Genomic DNA, 22,188 nt, shown 5'->3' with positions numbered 1-22,188 from the left:
AGGAACATAAATACAATTGCACTTCGTCAGACGTTACAAAATGAATCTATTGGAACTTTCATAGAAAGAATGATTTCACCAGTTATTCATACGTCAAAACATGTGCAACGACACTCCCTGTTGCAGTTGACCAGACTTGTGTCTAGAATTTGACAGGGTAATGCAATGTGGTCAATCTATCTCATCCTTTGACGTGGTCTTCATAACCCTTTCAACGTGCCAACTGACAAAGTCAACCTGAAACTTTCATGCCCATAGAAGCCTGCACAGAAACTTGTCAATCCGTGGATAGGGATGTCTAAATGTGAGATATATATATATATATATAGCTGATTTCAACCCTTCGCCGCCATCATTATCATTTCATTTCCCCTCTCTTGTCACTCTTTCACTCTCACCTGTTGTAGTTGATGAAGGAAGCAGAGCTGTAAACCAGTTCCGAAGTCAAGTCAACTTGATTGCCACACCAATCCAAAGCTCTAAAAAGAGCTCCACCATTTGTCCTTCCTCCTCCCTTCCGAGAATCCTCCTCCTCCACCTCCACCACCACCACACCATCGCCATCAGCCCCCTAATCAAATCACCAGATACCCAATGAATCGAATGCCCACCCACACCACCACTTCGATCTCCCTCCTCCAATCCCAATGTCCATATTATATATATGTACTATATATATGAGCTCCCTCGACACCCTCTCACCCTCTTACCTCAACCACAGAGCGCACCATGAGACCCGGCCAGGACCCCTCGACTCGGCCCGGCCCACCGAGCCGCACCCGGCGCCGCCCCGACCTCACCCTTCCCCTCCCCCTCCGCGACGCCTCCCTCGCCGTCCCCCTCCCCCTCCCCCCGCCCTCCGCCCCCGCCGCACCCCCGCAGGTCCCCGCTCTCGCCGACCTCGAGCGCGTCCGCCGCGTCGGCAGCGGCGCGGGCGGCACGGTGTGGATGGTCCGCCACCGCCTCACCGGCCGCGTCTACGCGCTCAAGGTGATCCATGGCCACCACGACGACGGCGTCCGGCGCCAGATGCGCCGCGAGATCGAGATCCTCCGCGCCACCGACAGCCCCTCCGTGGTGCGGTGCCACGGGTTCTACGACCGGGGCGGGGAGATCCAGGTGCTCCTTGAGTACATGGACGGCGGGTCCCTGGAAGGCCGCCGCATCGCCTCGGAGGCCCAGCTCGCCGACGTGGCGCGGCAGGTCCTGGCGGGGCTCGCGTACCTCCACCGCCGCCGGATCGTGCACCGCGACATCAAGCCGTCCAACCTCCTCATCAACGGCGCGGGGGAGGTCAAGATCGCCGACTTCGGAGTCGGCCGGATCCTGGCGCAGACGATGGACCCCTGCAACTCCGCGGTTGGGACGATCGCCTACATGAGCCCCGAGCGGATCAACACCGACCTCAACGAGGGCGCCTACGACGGCCGCGCCGGCGACATCTGGAGCTTCGGGGTCAGCGTCCTCGAGTTCTACCTGGGCCGCTTCCCCTTCGGCGAGCGGCTCGGGAGGCAGGGCGACTGGGCGAGTCTCATGGTGGCCATCTGCTACGCGGCGCCGCCGGAGGCGCCGCCCACCGCATCCCCGGAGTTCCGTAGCTTCGTCGCTTCCTGCCTGCAGAAGGAGCCCGCGCGGAGGCTCACGGCGTCGCAGCTCCTGCGCCACCCCTTCGTGGCCCAGTCGCCGGTGGCCGCTCCGCCGGATCTCTCATCTCTGAGACTCGGATAGACGGCCAAGACGACCTCCGAGGATAAGAATGATTGTGTCCTTTTTTCGGAAAACCCCCTGGAAAGTTGACATTTTGGAAGGCGGCCAGTGAGATGTTATGTTATATGATGTATTTTGTTCGTAAAAGCCCCTCGAAGAAAAAGAATTGGAAGGTGGGCACCGAACAGAGGAGTGACTTATTGTAGAATTAGTTCCCTTTCTCCTCCTATTTCTATTTCGCATTTAATTTATTTGAATTTTACATCTTGTCAAAATATTACTCCGACTAAATCCCCAATGTTGTTGTCGTAATTTAATTCTTACAAATGGGGCAGAGGTTTTTATATCCATCCTTTACAAGCTTGGATATAACATATTCACCCCTATAAGTTATACCACAAAGAAGTTTTTGACATTAGTATCGACAATCTTTTTAAAAATAATAAAATATTATTTTTATTATTTACGATCTTATATTATTGATCTATTGGTTCTATTAACGTTGCTAGTCAGTTTGCATATTTATTATCTTTTTTAAAATATGAACAATAGAGAATGCTTTAAAAATATATATATAACAGTCAAAAAATATTATTCTAAGATGACAATCACATCATCTAGTAAATATATCTTAATATCTAAATACCTCGGACAGATTATTCTGTTGGGCACATGACCCATTTATTCAGTAATATATCTTAATAACTCACAACTCATACTAGTTATTTAATCCTATTTTTTAAACCTAGATAAGGGAAAAAGGAGCAGCGGAACGAGAAAAAAAAAAGACAAGAGTAACATAGAGGTCACTCTCAATTATCCGGATCATATTATTACCTCAATTAAATTTGTGATGAATTTTTGGTGTGATCATAAAAAAAAAAAAAAAAAAAAGTTTGGATATTATGGACAGTGATATAATCCTTATACTCATGTTATTCTAATTATTACTCAGGTTTTACACAAGAGATTCTAAGATTTGTACGTTTATTATTTTTATAGTGGATTTACTTCTTCTACTTACCTTGTGGTTTTTTCCTTTTGACTTAGAGGGGCCTTTCAAATAAATCTTAATATTCTATATGATTGTGATTTTCGTTTAATTTTTCTATTGTATTGTATGTTACACAGCTTGCTCATATTTGTTCCTATATAAGTTTTTTTATCCAAACAACTAGTATGGTTTTTGTGATATTTATTTTTTTTATTCGAACATGGAAGCCGATAGTGTTTCCCACATGGTTAACTTGAATGAAAGTAATTGAATAATATAAAAACTAAGAATGAAAAACCTCTTCTATTGCAAAGATTTGTATGTACATTTGTAAAAGGATAGTGGAAAGTGTTGAATCTTTGATTTTGATGATGAAATCAATTGATGAGTTTGTGATCTAATCTGCATTTTGAGTGACGTAGGACTAGCTTTAATCAAGGTGAGACAAATTGATTAAAGTAGGAGGAATCGGACATTAGGCTAGAGTGAACATGTCAGAAGATTAGATGTCGAGCTAGAAGATCGGTCAACGTGTTGATAGAAGGCTTCGTGTCATGAATTCAAGCATCGGGCCAAAGGATCGAACATTATACTAAGGAGATCGAAAGTTATAGGAATCAACATGCCGATTGGGCAATACATCGAAGGAGAGGAAGATGCGCTGAAGGATCGGATGAAGCGCTAGATAAACTAATGATATATCAGATAAAGGATTCATGTTTTATAATCAGTTGTCTAAGATCGAAATAGTTTAGGAGACTAATTGAGTTAGCTTTTGGTATAATTATATTAACTTAATTCAATTAGAGGCCAATTGAGCCTTTAATTGGGATTGATTTGGGCTCATTGGGAAATTCATTCAGTGACCCAAAAGTTGGGTCAAGCAGTAGCACTATCAGGCGATGGAACCACCAATGAGTTTTGTACTACGCGAGGTTATTTTGCACAATTACAGGAACGACTATGCATCGTTCTATAGTCCGCTATGTCACTTCGAGGTCGTATCGCATGTATATGTCACGTCGACTCTGAGATGTCACATTGATTCCGAGGTGGTTGCTGTAATTGTGGGGTGATATCAAAATATCCAAAATTTTCACTCATATTTTACCAATTTTAAGTTGTTATAGTATTTTCATTTGATTTATTTATAGTATTTTTTTAATAAGATTTATAATATTTTATTGAGGTATTGAAAATATTACAAATATTATTGAAAAACACAATGACATCATATCATATTTTTTATTCTCATAGCTCATAAATAATTACGATATTATATTTTTAAACTTATAATTAGTTTGGTTGAGGTTAAAAGTCCATTTGTATCATCAAAATATTGGAACAACCTAATTTTTTTTATTTCTATTTAGTTTATGATATTCCTAGACTATTATAAATACAAATACCTGTTTGAATCCTAGTATTATACAACAAATAATTTTTAATATATTTTTAATATATTTTACATATTTATAGTATTTTTAAAAATAATATTTCAGAAAAATTTTAAGGAACGATTTAAACTAATTTTCAAATTAGAGGCAGGAAAAAGAAAAAGAAAATATTGATGAAAAAAATCCAAAAGGTAATTATTTTACAGGGAAATCACCTTTTATTTTTTTACATTAATTCTATTTAAAATGTCAGATGAACGGCTCTGATCCTTACACGTCATCTGTGGGTGCCTTGTGATTGGAAATATAAAGCCTCAGATCGGCCCCCAAATCGGCGCCGTCTCCTTTCTCTCCTTCTCATCCTCGATCTCGAACCCTCTCGGAATCCTCGAAACCCTAGGATCGATGGGCCAGGGAACCCCCGGCGGCATGGGGAAGCAGGGCCCCCCCGGTGATCGAAAGCGGGACGGCGACAAGAAGGACAAGAAGTTCGAGCCGGCGGCGCCACCGTCCCGCGTGGGACGGAAGCAGCGCAGGCAGAAGGGGCCCGAGGCCGCCGCCCGTCTCCCCGCCGTCACCCCGCTCTCTAAGTGCCGCCTGCGGGTACTCAAGCTCGAGCGCATCAAGGACTACCTTCTCATGGAAGAGGAGTTCGTCGCCAACCAAGAGCGCCTCCGCCCCCAGGAGGAGAAGAACGAGGAGGACCGATCCAAGGTCGACGACCTCCGGGGGTCGCCCATGAGTGTCGGGAACCTCGAGGAGCTTATTGACGAGAACCACGCGATCGTTTCGTCGTCGGTCGGGCCGGAATACTACGTCAGCATCCTGTCTTTTGTCGATAAGGATCAACTGGAGCCGGGATGTGCCATCCTTATGCACAACAAGGTCAGTTTTTGTGTTGTTTTCTTTTGACCTGATTGCTGTTTTGGGGTAGCGACAGATTGTCTAGGGTTTGCGGTAATTTTCGGTGTTTGGGATGGGATTTGGGGTGTCGATCTCTTCGTATAACTTATTTTCTGTCGTATTGTTTGAATTAAGTTGCAGCCGTACAACGTCTTTGCACAGTTCTCGGGTATTTAGGTATGATGTACTTGTTTAGCTGAAGATTTGGTGATCATGTTTGGACTATTGTATCACAAGCCAATGAAGATAATATGACATAGATCACCACAAATATTCTTGATTATAACCTGTATCAGAAGCGTATGAGGTTAACATGACATATATCATCATGAGTTTTATGCTTTTAAGGTTTTACACCCTTAGGAACCATGATCACTAGCAGTGCTCCAGATATAGCAGCAAAAGACACCTCTGTGACTAGAATGAAGGGAAGAGACACAGAAAAGAGGAGAAAGGAAATAAAGAGAGTAGGATTTACTTGGAGAGCTGAATAGGTTGTAATACAGTTTGTTGAAAATTTTACTTTTAGCTGGTTGGGAGCCTTTTCTTTTCTCATGATTTGTTGCTCGTAACTTGAAGTCTAACTTAAACTATTACACTGTTTTCAGGTTTTAGGCTGAGTCAAAATTTCATTTTTGACTTGTTAATGGCTGTGGCTGTTAAAGCCAGAGAAACTACGTCTAGCTCAATGTTATATTCTTTTCAGTGCGGAAGGTTTTGTTGTATTACTATGTACGTGCAACTAATAGACACTGATTATTTTTCTTTAGTCCTTTTCAGTTTACTATGTTGTTTCTAATCCTTACCTTTACGCATCTTCAATTTGCATGATATTTGATGATATGCTTTGCTTGGAGGCTTTTGTTCACATAATTCTTAATTTCTGGAAAATTTGATATCAGGATATGTTGTTTTTGGATGGATATAAAGGTGATTGGACTAAAATGTCTTTTGCAGGTTCTGTCAGTTGTTGGGCTTCTTCAGGATGAAGTTGATCCTATGGTTTCTGTCATGAAAGTTGAAAAAGCTCCTTTGGAATCTTATGCTGATATTGGCGGTTTAGATTCACAAATCCAAGAAATTAAAGAAGCTGTGGAACTTCCTCTGACACATCCTGAACTGTATGAAGATATTGGCATCAGACCTCCCAAGGGAGTCATACTTTATGGGGAGCCAGGAACTGGTAAAACTTTACTTGCCAAGGTGAGATCATTCTTTTATTTTTGGTTTGTTGAATTTTATGTATTTCAGTTTAGCATGTGATCCTCTACGAGTTTTATGAATTTCAGTTTGGCGGGGAACTGGTGATATCTCTGCCTATCTATATACAATATACACCTCTATTGTTTTCAATGATACATATAGATTAAATAATTTTCATCATCTCTTTGTTTATTTACAAAATTTCATTTAGTCCCACTTTGGTATTGAGATTATCATTATTGATGTCTATTGCAACTATAAAGTTCTTACAGTTTAGTTGTTATGTGATGGTAACTTGAATGCTGCTGTTGTTATCTAGATCTGTTAGTGCAGAAATTCTTAAAGTTCTTTTTCCCAGACTGTTTATGATGGTTCTAAATTTCTAATATCAGGCTGTGGCTAACTCAACATCAGCAACTTTCCTGCGTGTTGTTGGAAGTGAGTTGATTCAGAAATATTTGGGTGATGGCCCAAAACTTGTCCGAGAACTATTCAGAGTGGCGGATGAACTTTCTCCTTCTATAGTCTTCATTGATGAGATAGATGCAGTTGGAACCAAAAGGTATATAAATGAGAATGATTATTCCTGCCTTTCTTTTCCGTTGTATGCAAATGATGATTAAACTTATCAATTATGTCTGGTCATTGTAGATATGATGCTCATTCTGGCGGTGAGCGTGAAATACAGAGAACCATGTTGGAGTTGCTGAACCAGTTAGATGGTTTTGACTCAAGGGGGGATGTTAAAGTCATTCTTGCAACCAACAGAATTGAAAGCCTCGATCCAGCCTTGCTTCGACCTGGTCGTATTGATAGGAAGATTGAATTCCCTCTTCCAGATATTAAAACAAGGCGCCGAATTTTTCAGGTTTGTCACTTTCAAGAATATGATTATGCTTAGTAGTTAGTACAATGTATCAGTTCATTCTTTTTCTCCTTTTGTTGAGTTTTGCTGAGTTTTTCTTTTCTTATTAAATTCTTTAGATACACACCTCTAGAATGACACTGGCAGATGATGTCAACCTGGAAGAATTTGTCATGACAAAGGATGAGTTTTCTGGAGCTGATATTAAGGCAATCTGTACTGAAGCTGGCTTGCTTGCTTTAAGAGAGCGTAGGATGAAGGTAAGTCATATTTGCCATAATATTGTAGATTAGTATTCTTATCTGATGGTCAAAGCAGAGAACATTTGGTTTCTTTAATAATGTCGTCAGTTGTAATCATTTTGGTCATAAGTTCTTTTCCTTGAGATGCCTACATGCTTTTGGAATGTATTTCAACCTCCAATAGTCGTCACATGATAGTGTAGGGAATGGTTCATGTCATGCTGCTGGAACAGGAATCTTCTCCTTCCAGGATAAAAAAGGAAGATAGTTTTCAATTTTGTGGGGAAAGAAATGTTACATAGCTTTATGGTGGTACAGTCTCCCCTCCATCTGTAGGGACTTTTTTTCTCTAGTCTTTTTTCTAGTGTTGAGAAGAAACAAATGTGGTGATTCCTTGGCTGGAAGTGGCAGGGTGTTCTGGTTTCTGGTTTCCTTCTTTTGTCTCCACTTTCTTCCCTAGCGTTGATAATTGAGATTGTGATAGAAACGAATCATTCAAAGCCCCAAACCATCAAACAGGCAAGAGTTTGAACTCTAAACAGTTCAAATCTGGTCTGGAAGAGGTCTGCTCATTGTAGGCAAACTTAGATTGGTTTACTGGTAAAACCGTTTGTTGACAGAATCAGAAACCTCCCCTGTTTAGGTCTCAGTTGCATGTTAGCTCACTTTGTTCATGTTGAACTGTATGAAAAACTTGAAACTTTTTGTGTTGATATGGACTCAGATTATTTTCAAATTTTTTAGTTTCATTCAAGGAAGCTCGAAAAAACATCCGCCAAATTCGTTAATTTCTTGGTTTGTATATAACTATATATTAAATTTGACAGATCAGATTAAGTAGGGAAATATTAACAATGAAACTATCCGGTGGTTGTCTCAGAGGGTAAGACGCCAATGTGTTATAAAAGCATAAAAACATCAACTAGGCTTCTTAGAGAGACTCACGGGATTAGATTCTACTGGACTGCAACTCTTTAGTCGTTGGACTACCTGACTTTTATCCTGCATTTGATTGAGGGCTAAAGCTAATGCCTGTTTGCTTTATTTTGTACTTAGTGATTTCAGCTATACATGGCTGTAACTTGTTGCTGCATCGCTTTTTGCTTAGGTAACTCATGCAGACTTTAAGAAGGCCAAGGAGAAGGTAATGTTTAAGAAGAAGGAAGGGGTACCAGAGGGCCTCTACATGTGAGTTACTGTTCCTCTTTCCTTTTGATGTGAAGGCTGATCTTTTTTGTTGCTTTTGATTATTGTGATTTTTTTAAGGCTTTTGTTTTTTGGTCTTGATAATCACAGATGAAGAGTAAGAAATGTTTTAGTTTAAATGACCTTTTTAAGAAAATTGTGTTCATTTCATGATGAAATTTATTAACATGTTTTATTTAAAACTAGCTTCAAGCCTTTTAAGTTGGTGCTTGACTTCTCTAGTAAGAAATCAAAAATAGAAATGACATGTTTTGCTGTCTGACTTTCATCATCGGTCACAACTCCTCTCTCTGTCAATATATTTATCCTCATCTCTCTTCCCTTGGTCTTCTTCTCTCCACTCTCTATGGGTGCTTTGTTGCTGCTGCAGTTGCTGCTTGTCTTCTCTCTTGCCTCTTCATGCATGATAAACCCCCCACAGCTGCTGTCCTTTCTTCCCTCTTTACTCTCTCCCCCTTCATCTTCTCTCCTTTCCTCTCTCTAGCCACATCCACTGTCACTGCCTTCGCTGCCCTCTCTCTTGTCTCACCTTGTAGTCATAAACCATTTGCTGCTTCTCTCCTATCCTTCCTCTCTCTTTTCTCTTGCCTTTGCTTGCTTCCACCGTCGCACTCTGTCTTTATAGTTATCTGTGCTCCCTCTTCTTCTTTCCCTTGACGTCCACTCTCATCTGCAGCTTAATTAATCAATTTAATGTTGCAGTTCACATCATTTCAGGCAGAGTGAAAAATGTAGAAATCTTAGAAGATTAAAACGATCCTGAATGAAAGTAAAATTATAAGGGACCTTGCTGCTGTATAGCACCTAGTGCTTTCGATAGCATTGCTGCTATTTGCATTCAAACTACCTCTGTTGGTGTTTCAGCAGAAATGTAAAGAAGGATCATCAACTCACTGGCAGTTTTCCTAGTATGTTTAACACTACATGTGGTCAAGGTTGTCTGAGATATGTCTTGGGAATTTGTTAGTCCATGGCCCACTTATCCTCCGAATACCATTGTTAAGAAAGTTATTAAATGTCTCTAAATGTAAAGAAGGCTCTAAATTTTATCAAATGTCTTTGCTAAGAAAGTTATTTTATCCAAGGAGATAAATCAGTTTATTCAAGAGTTTGCTAATTGCTTTCACTGTTCTTATCCTTGTGGTTATTTGGAAATCTTTTTCACTACAGTTGTGGTCTCAACTTTTTGACTTTAATTTGTTCGGGTAGTTTTGGTGTCACTCTATTTAACTGATTTGTTTTGGCCACAGGTAAAATTGCACACACTTAATGTTCAGCAGGGACGTTCTTCTTCTGGGACACTATGCATCCTCAACATGGAGTTCAGAATTCTCTATATATATATTGGAAAAAGATCGATTGATTCTTATGATTGTCCCAATTTTATTTCTTATAGCAAATTTTATGTTCTAATTTGGTATCTCTTCCTTGAATATGAAAAGGTGATGTGGACATGGCTCTCTCATCTGCTTACTTCATGCATGCATTTTTTGACTAAAGATTGTGCACACACATGTATTAAAGACCTCAAATTTAATTACAACATGGGAGAAAAAAATATTGTTAAGTGATCTAGAAAATTTTTAACAACATTGAAAATTTTTGATTTTTTATGGGGATTCTTAGATTGAGTAAAAGAAAATAAATCAAAAATTTTCATTTTTATGGGGATGTTTTATGTATCTTTCTTTGCTTTATGCTAATTATTTCGAGTTCAGAACATGCAAATTAGTGTTTTACTTACCTGCAGTGAGATGCGTCTTTTGGGTTTCTCATCAGATGATACATATCGTTAATTCTTCTCTTCAAAAATATTCTTACTCTCTATAACGGAAATCCAAATGATTTATAAAATCAAAATTTTTTATACCAATCCTTCTATCACATGGATAAAGAGAAAGGGTTCACATTATATTACACTGTTAATGTATGTTATGAGGGTTGTTAGTCTATTGCAAGAACAATGTTATTGTAATGTGTTCTCCCTTTAGCATTAGACAAGCTCATGTTTCTCTTATTTGAACCCATCTCAATGTAGATATCATGACTAGGGAGTTGTAATGCTTGCTAACTATTTAAATATCTAATTTTTAATCAAAATTGATCTCAAATTTAGTTGGTAGTGTGTAAATACTAGAAAAAAAAATCAAGTCATATATATGAATTTTATTTTTATTAAAAATATCGGTCATATTTTTTTTTGGGTTTTTTTAGAAAAAACTCATATTTTAGGTATTTTTCTTAAGATACCCCCATTTTATTTTGTTCCAAACAGTATCCTTAATTTGAAAAAATATCCAAATTATCTTAAAAAAATTTTCTATCAATTTTCTTTGCTCATATTTTACCAATTTTAAGCTTTTATTTGTTTTATCATTTGATTCGTTTACGGTTATTTTTAACAGTATTTATAATATTCTATTGAGGAACTAAAAATACTACAAATGCCATTGAAAAATACAGTACCATCATAATTTTGTTTCTTTCATTGTCATTATTGATATAGAAGTCCACTTGTGTTTTTGAGTGGATCATATAGTGTTTTTATTGTGATGGTCAAAATATTATAACAAACTAATTTTTTTTATTTCTATTTGGATTATGTTTTTATTAAACTATTATAAATACCTATTTGAATCATAATATGAGATATAATTATTTATAATATTTTTAAGAATAAGATTTTACCATGTTTTTATTATGATGGACAAAATACTATAACATACAAAAAAAAAATTAGGAACGATTTTAAGTAATTTTTATTTGGATGCAGGAAAATTAAAATGAAGATGTAGATGAAAAAAAAAATCCAAAAGGTAAATGTTTTATAGGAAAATTACCTTATATTCTTTTACATCAATTCGATTTAAACGGTGAGATTCACTCGGGTTCAATAAAAAAGAAAAGAAAAGAAACGAAAAATAATCGAACGGCTCCGATCCTTACACGTCATCTATGCGTGTCATTTGAAGGGAAGTATAAAATGCCTCAGATCGGCCCCCAAATTGGCACCGCCTTCTTTCTCTACTCATCCTCGATCTCGATCTCGAACCCTCTCGGTATCCTCGAAACCCTAGGATCGATGGGCCAGGGAACCCCCGGCGGCATGGGCAAGCAGGGCCTCCCCGGTGATCGGAAGCGGGACGGCGACAAGAAGGACAAGAAGTTCGAGCCGGCGGCGCCGCCGTCCCGCGTGGGAAGGAAGCAGCGCAGGCAGAAGGGGCCCGAGGCCGCCGCCCGTCTCCCCGCCGTCACCCCGCTTTCTAAGTGCCGCCTACGGCTACTCAAGCTCGAGCGCGTCAAGGACTACCTCCTCATGGAGGAGGAGTTCGTCGCCAACCAGGAGCGCCTCCGCCCCCAGGAGGAGAAGAACGAGGAGGACCGATCCAAGGTCGACGACCTCCGGGGGTCGCCCATGAGTGTCGGGAACCTCGAGGAGCTCATTGACGAGAACCACGCCATCGTTTCGTCGTCGGTTGGGCCGGAATACTACGTCAGCATCCTGTCCTTTGTCGATAAGGATCAACTGGAGCCGGGATGTGCCATCCTTATGCACAACAAGGTCAGTTTTTGTGTTTTCTTTTCACCTGATTGCTGTTTTGGGGTTGCGACGGATGGTTTAGGATTTGCGGTAATTTCCGGTGTTTGGGATGGGATTTGGGGTGTCGAACTCTTTGTATACCTTATTTTCTGTCGTATTGTTTGAATTAAGTTGCAACTGTGCAACGTCTTTGCACAGTTCTCGGGTATTTAGGTATGATGAACTTGTTTAGCTGAAGATTGGAAGATCATGTTTGGACTATTGTATCACAAGCCAATGAAGATAATTTGACATAGATCACCACAAATACTCTTGACTGTAACCTGCATCAGAAACTTATGAGGTTAACATGACATATATCATCATGAGTTTTATGCTTTTAAGGTTTTACACCCTTAGGTAACATGATCGCTAGCAGTGCTCCAGATATATTAGCAAAAGAAATCTATTTGGCTAGAAAGAAGGGAAAAGACAATGAAAAGAGGATAGAGGAAATGAAAAGAGTAGGATTTACTTGGAGAGCTTCAGAGGTTGTAATACAGTTTGTTGAAAAATTTACTTGTAGCTGTTTGGGAGACTTTTCTTTTCTCATGATTTGTTGCTCATAACTTGTAGTCTAACTTAAACTATTACACTGTTTTCAGGTTTTAGGCCGAGTCAAACTTTCATTTTTGACTTGTTTATGACTGGTTGGAGAAACCAGACAAACTACGTCTTGGTCAATGTTATATTATTTTCAGTCTGGAAGGTTTTGTTGTATTATTATGTATTGGCCATCCTGAATCGTCTAATTTAACTAATAGACACTGATTATTTTTCCTTTGTGCTTTTTAGTTTACTATGTTGTTTCTAATCCTTACCCTTTTGCATTTTCACTTTGCATCAGATTTGATGATATGCTTTACTTGGAGGCTTATGTTCGCATACTTCTTAATTTCTGGATATTTTGATATCAGGATATGTTGTTTTTGGTTGGATATAAAGGTGATGGAACTAAAATGTCTTTTCAGGTTCTGTCAGTTGTTGGGCTTCTTCAGGATGAAGTTGATCCTATGGTTTCTGTCATGAAAGTTGAAAAAGCTCCTTTGGAATCCTATGCTGATATTGGCGGTTTAGATTCACAAATCCAAGAAATTAAAGAAGCTGTGGAACTACCTCTGACACATCCTGAACTGTATGAAGATATTGGCATTAGACCTCCCAAGGGAGTCATACTTTATGGGGAGCCAGGAACTGGTAAAACTTTACTTGCCAAGGTGAGAGCATTCTTTTATTTTAGGTTTGTTGATTTTTATGTATTTCAGTTTAGCATGTGACCCTGTACCAGTTTTATGTATTTCAGTTTGGCCGGGAAGTGGTGATATCTCTGTCTATCTATATAATCTATATACAGTATACACCTCTATCGTTTTTGATGATACATATAGATTAAATATTTTTCATCGTCTCTTTGTTCATTTACAAAATTTCATTAGTCCCATTTTGGTATTGAGATTATGTTTCTTGATTTCTATTGCAACTATAAAGTTCTTACGGTTTAGTTGTTATGTGATAGTAACTTGAATGCTGCTGTTGTAATCTACATCTGTTAGTCCAGAAATTCTTTTTTCCAGACTGTTTATGATGGTTCTAAATTTCTAATATCAGGCTGTGGCTAACTCAACATCAGCAACTTTCCTGCGTGTTGTTGGAAGTGAGTTGATTCAGAAATATTTGGGTGATGGCCCAAAACTTGTCAGAGAACTGTTCAGAGTGGCGGATGAACTTTCTCCTTCTATAGTCTTCATTGATGAGATAGATGCAGTTGGCACCAAAAGGTATATAAATGAGAATGATTATTCCCGCCTTTCTTTTCCATTGTATGCAAATGATGATTAAACTTATCAAACTATTATGTTTGGTCATTGTAGATATGATGCTCATTCTGGCGGTGAGCGTGAAATACAGAGAACCATGTTGGAGTTGCTGAACCAGTTAGATGGTTTTGACTCAAGGGGGGATGTTAAAGTCATTCTTGCAACCAACAGAATTGAAAGCCTCGATCCAGCCTTGCTTCGACCTGGTCGTATTGATAGGAAGATTGAATTCCCTCTTCCAGATATTAAAACAAGACGTCGAATTTTTCAGGTTTGTCATTTTCAAGAATATGATTATGCTTAGTAGTTAGTACAGTGTATCAGTTCATGCTTTTTCTCCTTTTGTTGATTTTTGCTGAGTTTTTCGTTTCTTATTAAATTCTTTAGATACACACCTCTAGAATGACACTGGCAGATGATGTCAACCTGGAAGAATTTGTCATGACAAAGGATGAGTTTTCTGGAGCTGATATTAAGGCAATCTGTACTGAAGCTGGCTTGCTTGCTTTAAGGGAGCGTAGGATGAAGGTAAGTCATATTTACCATAATATTGTAGATTAGATTTCTTATTTGATGTTCAAGCAGAGAACATTTGGTTACTCTAATATTGTTGTCCGTTATAATCATTTTGGTCATAAGGCCTTTTCCTTGAGATGCCTACATGCTTTTGGAAATGTATTTCAACCGCCAATTGTCAGTTGTCACATGATAGCATAGGGAATGGTTCATGTCATGCTGCTGGAACATGAATCTACTCCCTTCAGGATAAAGAAGGAAGATAGTTTTCAATTTTGTGGGGAAATAAATGTTACATAGCCTTTATGGTGGTACAGTCTTCCCTCCATCTTTAGGGACAAATTTTTCTCTAGTCTGGAAGAAACAAATGTGGTGATTCCTTGGCTGGAAGTTGCAGGGTTTTCTGGTTTCTGTTTTCCTTCTTTTTTCTCCACTTTCTTCCCCATGTGACAGTGATAGAAGTCAATCATTCAAAGCCCTGAACCATCAAACAAACAAGAGTTTGAACTTTAAACAGTTAAAATCTGGTCTGGAAGAGGTCAGCTCAATGAAGGCAAACTTAGATTGGTTTACTTGTAAAACCTTTGGTCGCGGAGTCAGAAACCTCCCCTGTTTAGGTTTCGGTTGCATGTTGGCTTACTTTGTTCATATAGAACTCTGTTTAAAACTTGAAACTTCTAATGAAGATATGGACTCAGATTGTTTTCAAATTTTTTAGTTTCATTCAAGGAAGCTCCAAAAAACATCCACCAAATTTGTTAATTTCTTGGTTTGTGTATATTAAATTTGATAGATCATATTTTGTAGGGAGACATTAATAATGAAAGTATCTAGTGGGTTATGTCTAAGTGGGTAATTTGCCAGTGTGTTATAAAAGCATAGAAACATCAACTTGGCTTCGTAGAGAGACTCACTGGATTAGATTCTACTGGACTGAAACTATTTAGTCGTTGGACCAGGTGACTTTTATCCTGGATTGATTGAGGGCTAAAGTTAATGCCTGTTTGCTTTATTTTGTACTTAGTGATTTCAGCTATGCATGGCTGTAACTTGTTGCTGCATCACTTTCTGCTTAGGTAACTCATACCGACTTTAAGAAAGCCAAGGAGAAGGTAATGTTTAAGAAGAAGGAAGGGGTACCAGAGGGACTCTACATGTGAGTTACTGTTCCTCTTTCCTTTTGATGTGAAGGCTGATCTTTTTTGTTGCTTTTGATTATTGTGATTTTTTAAGGCTTTTGCGTTTTGGTCTTGATAATCACAGATGAGGAATAAGAAAGGTTTTAGTTTAAATGACCTTTTTAAGAAAATTGTGTTCATTTCATGATGAAATTTATTAATATGTTTTATTTAAAACTAGCTTGCAAACCTTTTAAGTTGGTGCTTGACTTCTTTAGTAAGTAAGAAACCGAAAATAGAACTGACGTCTTTTGCTGTTCGACTTACATCATCGGTCACCTCTCTCTGTCCAATATATTTATGCTCATCTCTCTTTCCTCAGTCTTCTTTCCCGGCTCTCTCTTTGGGTGCTTTGTTGCTGCTGCTGCTTGTCTTCTCTCTTGCCTCTTCATGCGTGATCAACCCCCTGCAGCTGCTGTCCTTTCTTCCCTCTTTACTCTCTCGCTTCATCTTCTCTACTTTCCTCTCTCTAGCCACATCCACCGTCTTCGCTGCACTCTCTCTCGTCTCCTTTCTCTATTGTCCTCTCCTCTCACCTTGTAGTCAAAAACCATTTGCTTCTTCTCTCCTATCCTTCCTCTCTCTACTCTCCTGTCTTTGCTGCCCTCCACTGTTGCCCTCCCTCTTTAATGTTCTCTCTCCTCCCTCTTCTTCTTTCCCTTGTAGCCCACTCTCCTCCGCAGCTTAATTAATCAATTTAACATTGTAGTTCACATCATTTCAGGTAGAGTGAAAAATGTAGCTATCTTAGAAGAATCATCAAGTACATTAAAAGGATCCTGTCTGAAAGTAAAATTATAAGGTTCCTTGCAGCTGTGTAGCACCTATCGCATTTGATAGCATTGCTGCTATTTGCATTCAAACTACCTCTGTTGGTGTTTCAGCAAATATGTAAAGAAGGATCATCGACTCACTGGCAGTTTTCCTAGTGTGTTTAACTCTACATGTGGTCAAGGTTGTCTAAGATATTTGTCTTGGAAATTTGTTGTTGTCCATGGCCCACTTATCCTCCGATACACCATTGTTTAAAGGCTCGAAATTTTATCAAATGTCTTTGTTAAGAAAGCTATTATATACAAGGTGATAAATCAGTTTATTCATTGGAGAACCTGCGAGTGTGCTAATTGCTTTCACTGTTTTTATCCTTGTGGTTATTTGGAAAACTTTTTCCTGACGGTTGTGGTCTCAATTTATTAACTTAATTTGTTCGGGTAGTTTTGGTGTCTCTCTATTTAATTGATTTGTTTTGGCCACAGGTAAAATTGCTCACACTTAATGTTGTTCAGCGGGGGCCTTGTTCTTCAGGGACACACTATGCATCCTCAACAAGGAGTTCAGAATTCAGTATCTTTTGTATGTTCCTTAATTTGGTCAGATGGATTATAATATATGCACTTGAATTCCAGATATTTGCCCACTTAACACTTGGGAATAACTACTTGGTGGAGATATGTGGTTATTATTTCTGAACCATTTAATGTTTTACCGAACAAGCTGTGTTGCAATTCCTCTTCTTCAGTTTATTACATACACGCATTTGTATTGTTAGTTGCTAGATTCCATATCACATTATTAGATATTGGAGATACCATTGTCACAGAATGAGATTGGGAAAATTGTGAATTGGACACTCTTCTGGTTTACTCCACAGGTGGGCAAACTAACCAGGGTTCTTAATTTAACTGCATCAATCATTTGATTTTGATATAATCTTTCCTTTTCTCAACCAGTGAGGAATCTCTGATTCTACTCCCACCCACTCTTTCTTTCGTGGTATGTTGTACTAACAGCCTAATGGCCGAAGGCGTAATAGTAAGTTTCAATCCATATATATAGTGTTTTGTAAGACTGTTAATCAATAATGGAAACACTGTCTTTGTGCATCTTCTTCCCTTCCCTTATCTAAGAGAAAGAAACAAAGGAGAAAGATAAAAGAGACTTGGACAACCCAAGTCCGAGTAGTTTTGTGGTGGGATCAGTCATAGGGAAGCAATTTAGGTTGGTCATCCATGAAGTACATGAGTCGAGAGATTCCAATCCATATATCATCCAATAAAAGTGTGTTTTAGACAAGTCATGGATATATAAGCTAGCTTAAAACCATCTCGATTTTTAAGCTGTAATCAAACAAGTCAATTACATGGTTTGATGAGAAAAGAGGAGACAATTAGGATGGTAGGATGGAGATCAAGCGGATGGAAACTGGCTTCCCAGCTTTGCTCTCAGATCCTTCCTCAGTATTTTCCCGGACGGAGCCTTGGGAATGGCCTCGGTGAAGAAAACCTTGTTGATCCTCTTGTAGAACACCACCTGAGAGAAACACGATCCATTAGAACCTCAACCACCCTAACTACAAGTAGACGAAGACGATAAAAGCATCCCTTGATTCACCTGTTTCGACACGTATCGCTTGATCTCGTCCTCCGTGATCTGAGACCCACTCGACCGGACGACGAACGCAACGGGGACTTCCCCAGCCACTTCATCTTTCATCCTGCGCAGAGTTCGCATGGCCACGGTGAGGACTCAGCAATGGCTTTTGCTAAGGCTGTATAGGGGGGGGTGCTTACGGGACGACGGCAGCATCGGCAATGTCGTGGTGGGCGATCAGCAATGCTTCGAGCTCGGCTGGGGCCACCTGGAATCCCTTGTACTTGATGATCTCCTTCAGCCTGTCGACGATGAAGATCTCGTCGTCATCGTCCACGAAACCGACGTCTCCGGTGTGCAGCCAACCTTCCTCGTCTATCGTGTTCCTCGTCGCTTTTGCATCATTGAGATATCCTGCACAACCGTGGCAGAAGCTCCATCAGTTCATCGTGCCAGATTCCATCTCTGCATGGTATATGTGGTCAGTAGATTTCCTACATGCATCGATCACGATAGTCACGTTGAGATGCATTCTGTGGCCTATAATAAGTTACCACACAGAAAACACAGAGCTTCTCTTCAAACCATGCCATAGAAAGATCTGCAAACTATGGAGTCCTCCTCTTGTTTTGACTTTGATATGGTTGTTTGGTTCTGGTAGCTCAAATAGATCTGTCAATCTCATTGTCATATCTATTAATTCTGCCTGCCAGAAAAGTGATTCTCCACATGTACACACATCATCAACCGAGGAAGAATTAAGCTCTAACCAATGGTAGTAAGAGTCCAATGCCATGGACAATTGGCATCTCCCTCATTGTCTATTTTATTTCCATGTTACAGTAAAACACTTCAGTCACCATCTTGTTTGCTATTTATTACTGCATCCACCAACTTGTTGGCTGACTGCAAGTGCCTATATTTCCTTCATCAACTTGATTTGTACTTCCAACGTTAGAAATGTGTTGACTGCTGCCCTTTGGTTGGCAGGGTTGGTGCAGTCTCCTATGACTTGTGAACATACAACTCAATTCTCTCTCTCTCTCTCTCTCTCTCTCTCTCTCTCTATCTATCTATCTATCTATATATATGGTGTATATAGTAAGAAGTTTCCTGTGACAGTTACGTGGAAGAGTCAACCAACATATGCCCAGCCTTATGTGAGGTTCCCTTGTTAATATACTTCCCAATGGATATCAAGAACAATAGTTTCACTGATCCAACATGAACTGTGATTTATATATGATTTCCTTTCATTATATCTCAGATTCTGTTGATAAGTCTAAGTCTAAATTTGCTCACCCATGGAAAACCTTGATCTAAATCCTGCAGCCTATCTCTCAGCTAACTTGAGGTTTCTTGTGCTGCTCGCATACAAATCTGGCCACACCATACCATTGTGTTCTACGCAAGATTTAGTCTCCTCTCTACGCAAACAACAGTGGGAACCGAAACAGTCGGTGGCAGAAGGGAAGAGCTCGATTCTTATACCTTTCATGATTTGAGCTCCTCGGATGCAGATCTCGCCGGGCTGGTTGCGGCCGAGCGATGCGCCCGTGTCGGGGTCGACGACCTTCAGCTCCGCGTTCCTCACCACTGTGCCGCACGCCCCCGACTTCACCGGGAACGGCTCCTTGGCGAAGGAGAGGCACATGGAGAGCACCGGCCCGGCTTCGGTCATCCCGTATCCCTGAGACATGGAAGCACATATCACATGTTTAGTTTTTCGGCTTCTCGTAACATCGTCGGAAGTCCTTAGAACAGTATGTTGTTGCTCTCGATCACCTGGCCGAGCGTAGCGTTTGGGAGCCTGGCCATGAACTTGTCTACCAGCTCCTTCCCCATCGGTGCCGCCCCCGACAACACCGTCCTCACCGATGACAAGTCGTAGCTGTCGACCAGTGGACTCTTGACGATCTCCAGCACGATCGGCGGCACCAGTGGGGCCACCGTCACGCGGTGCCGCTGCACCAGTTCAAGCATGGCCGAGATCTCGAACTTCCTCATGATCAGGATGGCGGCGCCCGCCCGCAGCCCGCACAGCAGCACTGAGTTCAGCGAGTAGATATGGAACAGCGGCAGCACGCACAGCAGCACGTCCTCCTCGTGGAAGTAGAGGTTGGGGTTGCCGCCGTCGACCTGTTGGGCCACGCTGGTGATTAGGCCCCGGTGCGTCAGCATGACGCCCTTGGGCAGCCCGGTCGTCCCCGACGAGTACGGCAGCGCCACCACGTCGTCGGGGTCGATGTCGACCTCGGGAAGGTCGCGCTCGTCGGCTGCCAGAAGCTCGGAGAAATGGAGGCAGCCCTCGGGAGGCCCGTCGACGCAGACGACGGTGACGCCCCGCTCTTGGGCGAATTCGCGCACTTTATCGACGTAGCAGGACTCCGTGACGATAACGCGGGCGCCGGAGGCCGCGGCCTGCTTGTGGATCTCGGCCGGGGTGTAGAAGGGGTTGGCGGTGGTGGCGACGGCGCCACGATGGGAGGCAGCGAGAAAGGCGACGACGAGCTCGGGGGAGTTGCGGAGGAGGATCATGATGACCTGCCCCCGCCCTACCCCGAGGCGGTGCAGGCCTGAGGCGGCACGTCGGGCGGCGAGGTGGACGTCAGCGTAGCTCATGACGGCGCCGCTGGCGCCGTCGATGATGCAGGGGCGGTCGGCGAAGTCGGCCAGCCGCTCGAAGCAGTAGGCGTGAAGCGGTCTGCGGTTGTCGATCGGGATGTCCGGCAGCTTCGACCGAAAAATGGTCTCCTCCGGCATCGAGTATGACTCCATGTGGCTGTTCCGGCCGCAGAGGTGGTGGCGTCGGCTGTGGTGGAGAAGACTGCTTTGGCTTCCGCTCTCCTCCCTAAGAAAGGACGTGTCGCGAACAGAGGAGGGTAATTTATACCGGTGAAGGCAGTTAAGCAATCATGGAGGACTCCTACGTAATTATTTAAACATATAAGGGTAAAATAGGGAAAAAATATTTGACCAGAGAGCCGTTGTTGACTACGGACGAAGTCAGCGAATGAGATAACGCCTCGTAGGCATCCAGTACCATATCGCTAGGCTTGAAATGAAATGACCCCGGACCCGTCGGGTCCGCGTGATACGGGCCGGAATTATCTGGGCCGTAGGTTTCTCTGGCGCGACACGAATCGACGGTGGATGGCGACAAGATAGACTTGAGCGGGCGAGGGTAGCTGTCTCACCTACCGTTTGATGTGTCGGCGACCACACGAGGGCCCCGCTTCTAATGGAGAATCGGAGCCGTTTAGATGAGATCAGACGGCAGGACAAGCACTGATTGGATAGGTACAAATGAAAGAGTTGTGAGACAGAGAAATCGCATGGATGAAACATGTTGAAAGTCCAAGCTACACATGCTATAAGACTTGGCTGTCTTATGATATTAGATATTAATACATTGAGTCATACTTGTTGTACTATGACCATGTATTCCAAGAGGGCATGCACCATAGAATTCACTTCTTTGCTTGGGTCATTGTTTTCTTCCAATTGTCCTTTGTGAAGGTTGGTGGAAGGGCACCCCACTCTTGGCTGGTCTTCTTGCAATTGAGGTTGGTGGAAGTTTATATTATCATTGTTATATCTTGTACAGATTGAATATGATATAGAGGTATAATTTTTGCAACACTGGAAAATAATTTTCTTGTCACTTGTAATATGTGATTATACAACCAAATTTAATTAAATAAAGAGTTGTGTGATTGAAAAGAAAAAAAAATAGTTGTATGGCTTAACTTAACCTATCCATATATGCATTCCAATATCTCTTCTACAATGACTTTTACAACAGCAGCAAAATATGTCCAACAAATACTGTTGCTAGTTTATTTCAGATGTCACTCTTTCACATCAGTTCTGAACTCTGTGTTCTACTGCTGGCCTAACACAGAAGCTGTTCTCTGCAATGGACTTTGAAACCACTGGAACTTCTGACTCAAAATTACTGTGGTTATACTGTAGGAAATACTTGATCATTTGCTTCATGACTTCTCAAGGTGAAAGTGATGATGACCTCCCTTCTGCTGTTGTTGGGGCAATTCTGTTGATGATCCTTCATTTTGATTCTCTTACTTATGGTAGAATTTTGAGCCTTATGAGATTGTAAATTGTTCTAACTTTTTTTAATTTACATAGGCTTAAGGTAATGGTGATGTCAAAAAGAATTTGCTATGAGATGTTCAAGATTGCAAATCTT

General features: G+C 41.1%; 4 protein-coding genes across 6 annotated transcripts; 3 read left to right on the top strand and 1 right to left on the bottom strand.

Moving 5' to 3' along the window:
* The first annotated feature begins 584 nt into the window (after nucleotides 1–584).
* LOC135643009 (mitogen-activated protein kinase kinase 5-like) lies at nucleotides 585–1,984 on the top strand. Its single transcript, XM_065159506.1, has one exon. The coding sequence runs from the start codon at nucleotides 730–732 to the stop codon at nucleotides 1,726–1,728; it is 999 nt and encodes a 332-aa protein (XP_065015578.1). The 5' UTR covers nucleotides 585–729; the 3' UTR covers nucleotides 1,729–1,984.
* A 2,452-nt stretch (nucleotides 1,985–4,436) lies between these two features.
* On the top strand, nucleotides 4,437–9,982 carry LOC135582111 (26S proteasome regulatory subunit 4 homolog). 2 transcript variants are annotated; one of them, XM_065159495.1, is made up of 7 exons: nucleotides 4,437–4,983; nucleotides 5,959–6,204; nucleotides 6,597–6,766; nucleotides 6,856–7,072; nucleotides 7,189–7,329; nucleotides 8,420–8,499; nucleotides 9,768–9,982. In XM_065159495.1, exons 1-7 carry the CDS (start codon nucleotides 4,504–4,506, stop codon nucleotides 9,769–9,771), a joined length of 1,338 nt encoding a protein of 445 aa, XP_065015567.1. In that variant the 5' UTR covers nucleotides 4,437–4,503; the 3' UTR covers nucleotides 9,772–9,982. The 2 variants fall into 2 exon arrangements, with proteins under 2 accessions (XP_065015567.1, XP_065015574.1); XM_065159502.1 differs by lacking the exon at nucleotides 9,768–9,982 and having other exon boundaries at nucleotides 8,420–8,503.
* A 1,542-nt stretch (nucleotides 9,983–11,524) lies between these two features.
* LOC103980721 (26S proteasome regulatory subunit 4 homolog) lies at nucleotides 11,525–17,004 on the top strand. 2 transcript variants are annotated; one of them, XM_009397195.3, is made up of 7 exons: nucleotides 11,525–12,079; nucleotides 13,069–13,314; nucleotides 13,706–13,875; nucleotides 13,969–14,185; nucleotides 14,302–14,442; nucleotides 15,507–15,586; nucleotides 16,865–17,004. In XM_009397195.3, the coding sequence occupies exons 1-7, from the start codon at nucleotides 11,600–11,602 to the stop codon at nucleotides 16,866–16,868; spliced, it is 1,338 nt and encodes a 445-aa protein (XP_009395470.1). In that variant the 5' UTR covers nucleotides 11,525–11,599; the 3' UTR covers nucleotides 16,869–17,004. The 2 variants fall into 2 exon arrangements, with proteins under 2 accessions (XP_009395470.1, XP_009395472.1); XM_009397197.2 differs by lacking the exon at nucleotides 16,865–17,004 and having other exon boundaries at nucleotides 15,507–15,590.
* A 623-nt stretch (nucleotides 17,005–17,627) lies between these two features.
* On the bottom strand, nucleotides 17,628–20,844 carry LOC135642975 (4-coumarate--CoA ligase CCL1-like). The gene is made up of 5 exons (XM_065159459.1): nucleotides 19,764–20,844; nucleotides 19,470–19,668; nucleotides 18,179–18,392; nucleotides 18,000–18,102; nucleotides 17,628–17,918 (listed from the first exon to the last, which is right to left on the bottom strand). The coding sequence occupies exons 1-5, from the start codon at nucleotides 20,754–20,756 to the stop codon at nucleotides 17,796–17,798; spliced, it is 1,632 nt and encodes a 543-aa protein (XP_065015531.1). The 5' UTR covers nucleotides 20,757–20,844; the 3' UTR covers nucleotides 17,628–17,795.
* Between the last annotated feature and the right edge of the window lie 1,344 nt (nucleotides 20,845–22,188).

Source organism: Musa acuminata, chromosome BXJ1-4 (assembly GCF_036884655.1).
Source record: "Musa acuminata AAA Group cultivar baxijiao chromosome BXJ1-4, Cavendish_Baxijiao_AAA, whole genome shotgun sequence".
NCBI classification, from domain to species: Eukaryota; Viridiplantae; Streptophyta; class Magnoliopsida; order Zingiberales; family Musaceae; genus Musa; species Musa acuminata.
This window is presented reverse-complemented; position numbering and strand designations above follow the sequence as displayed.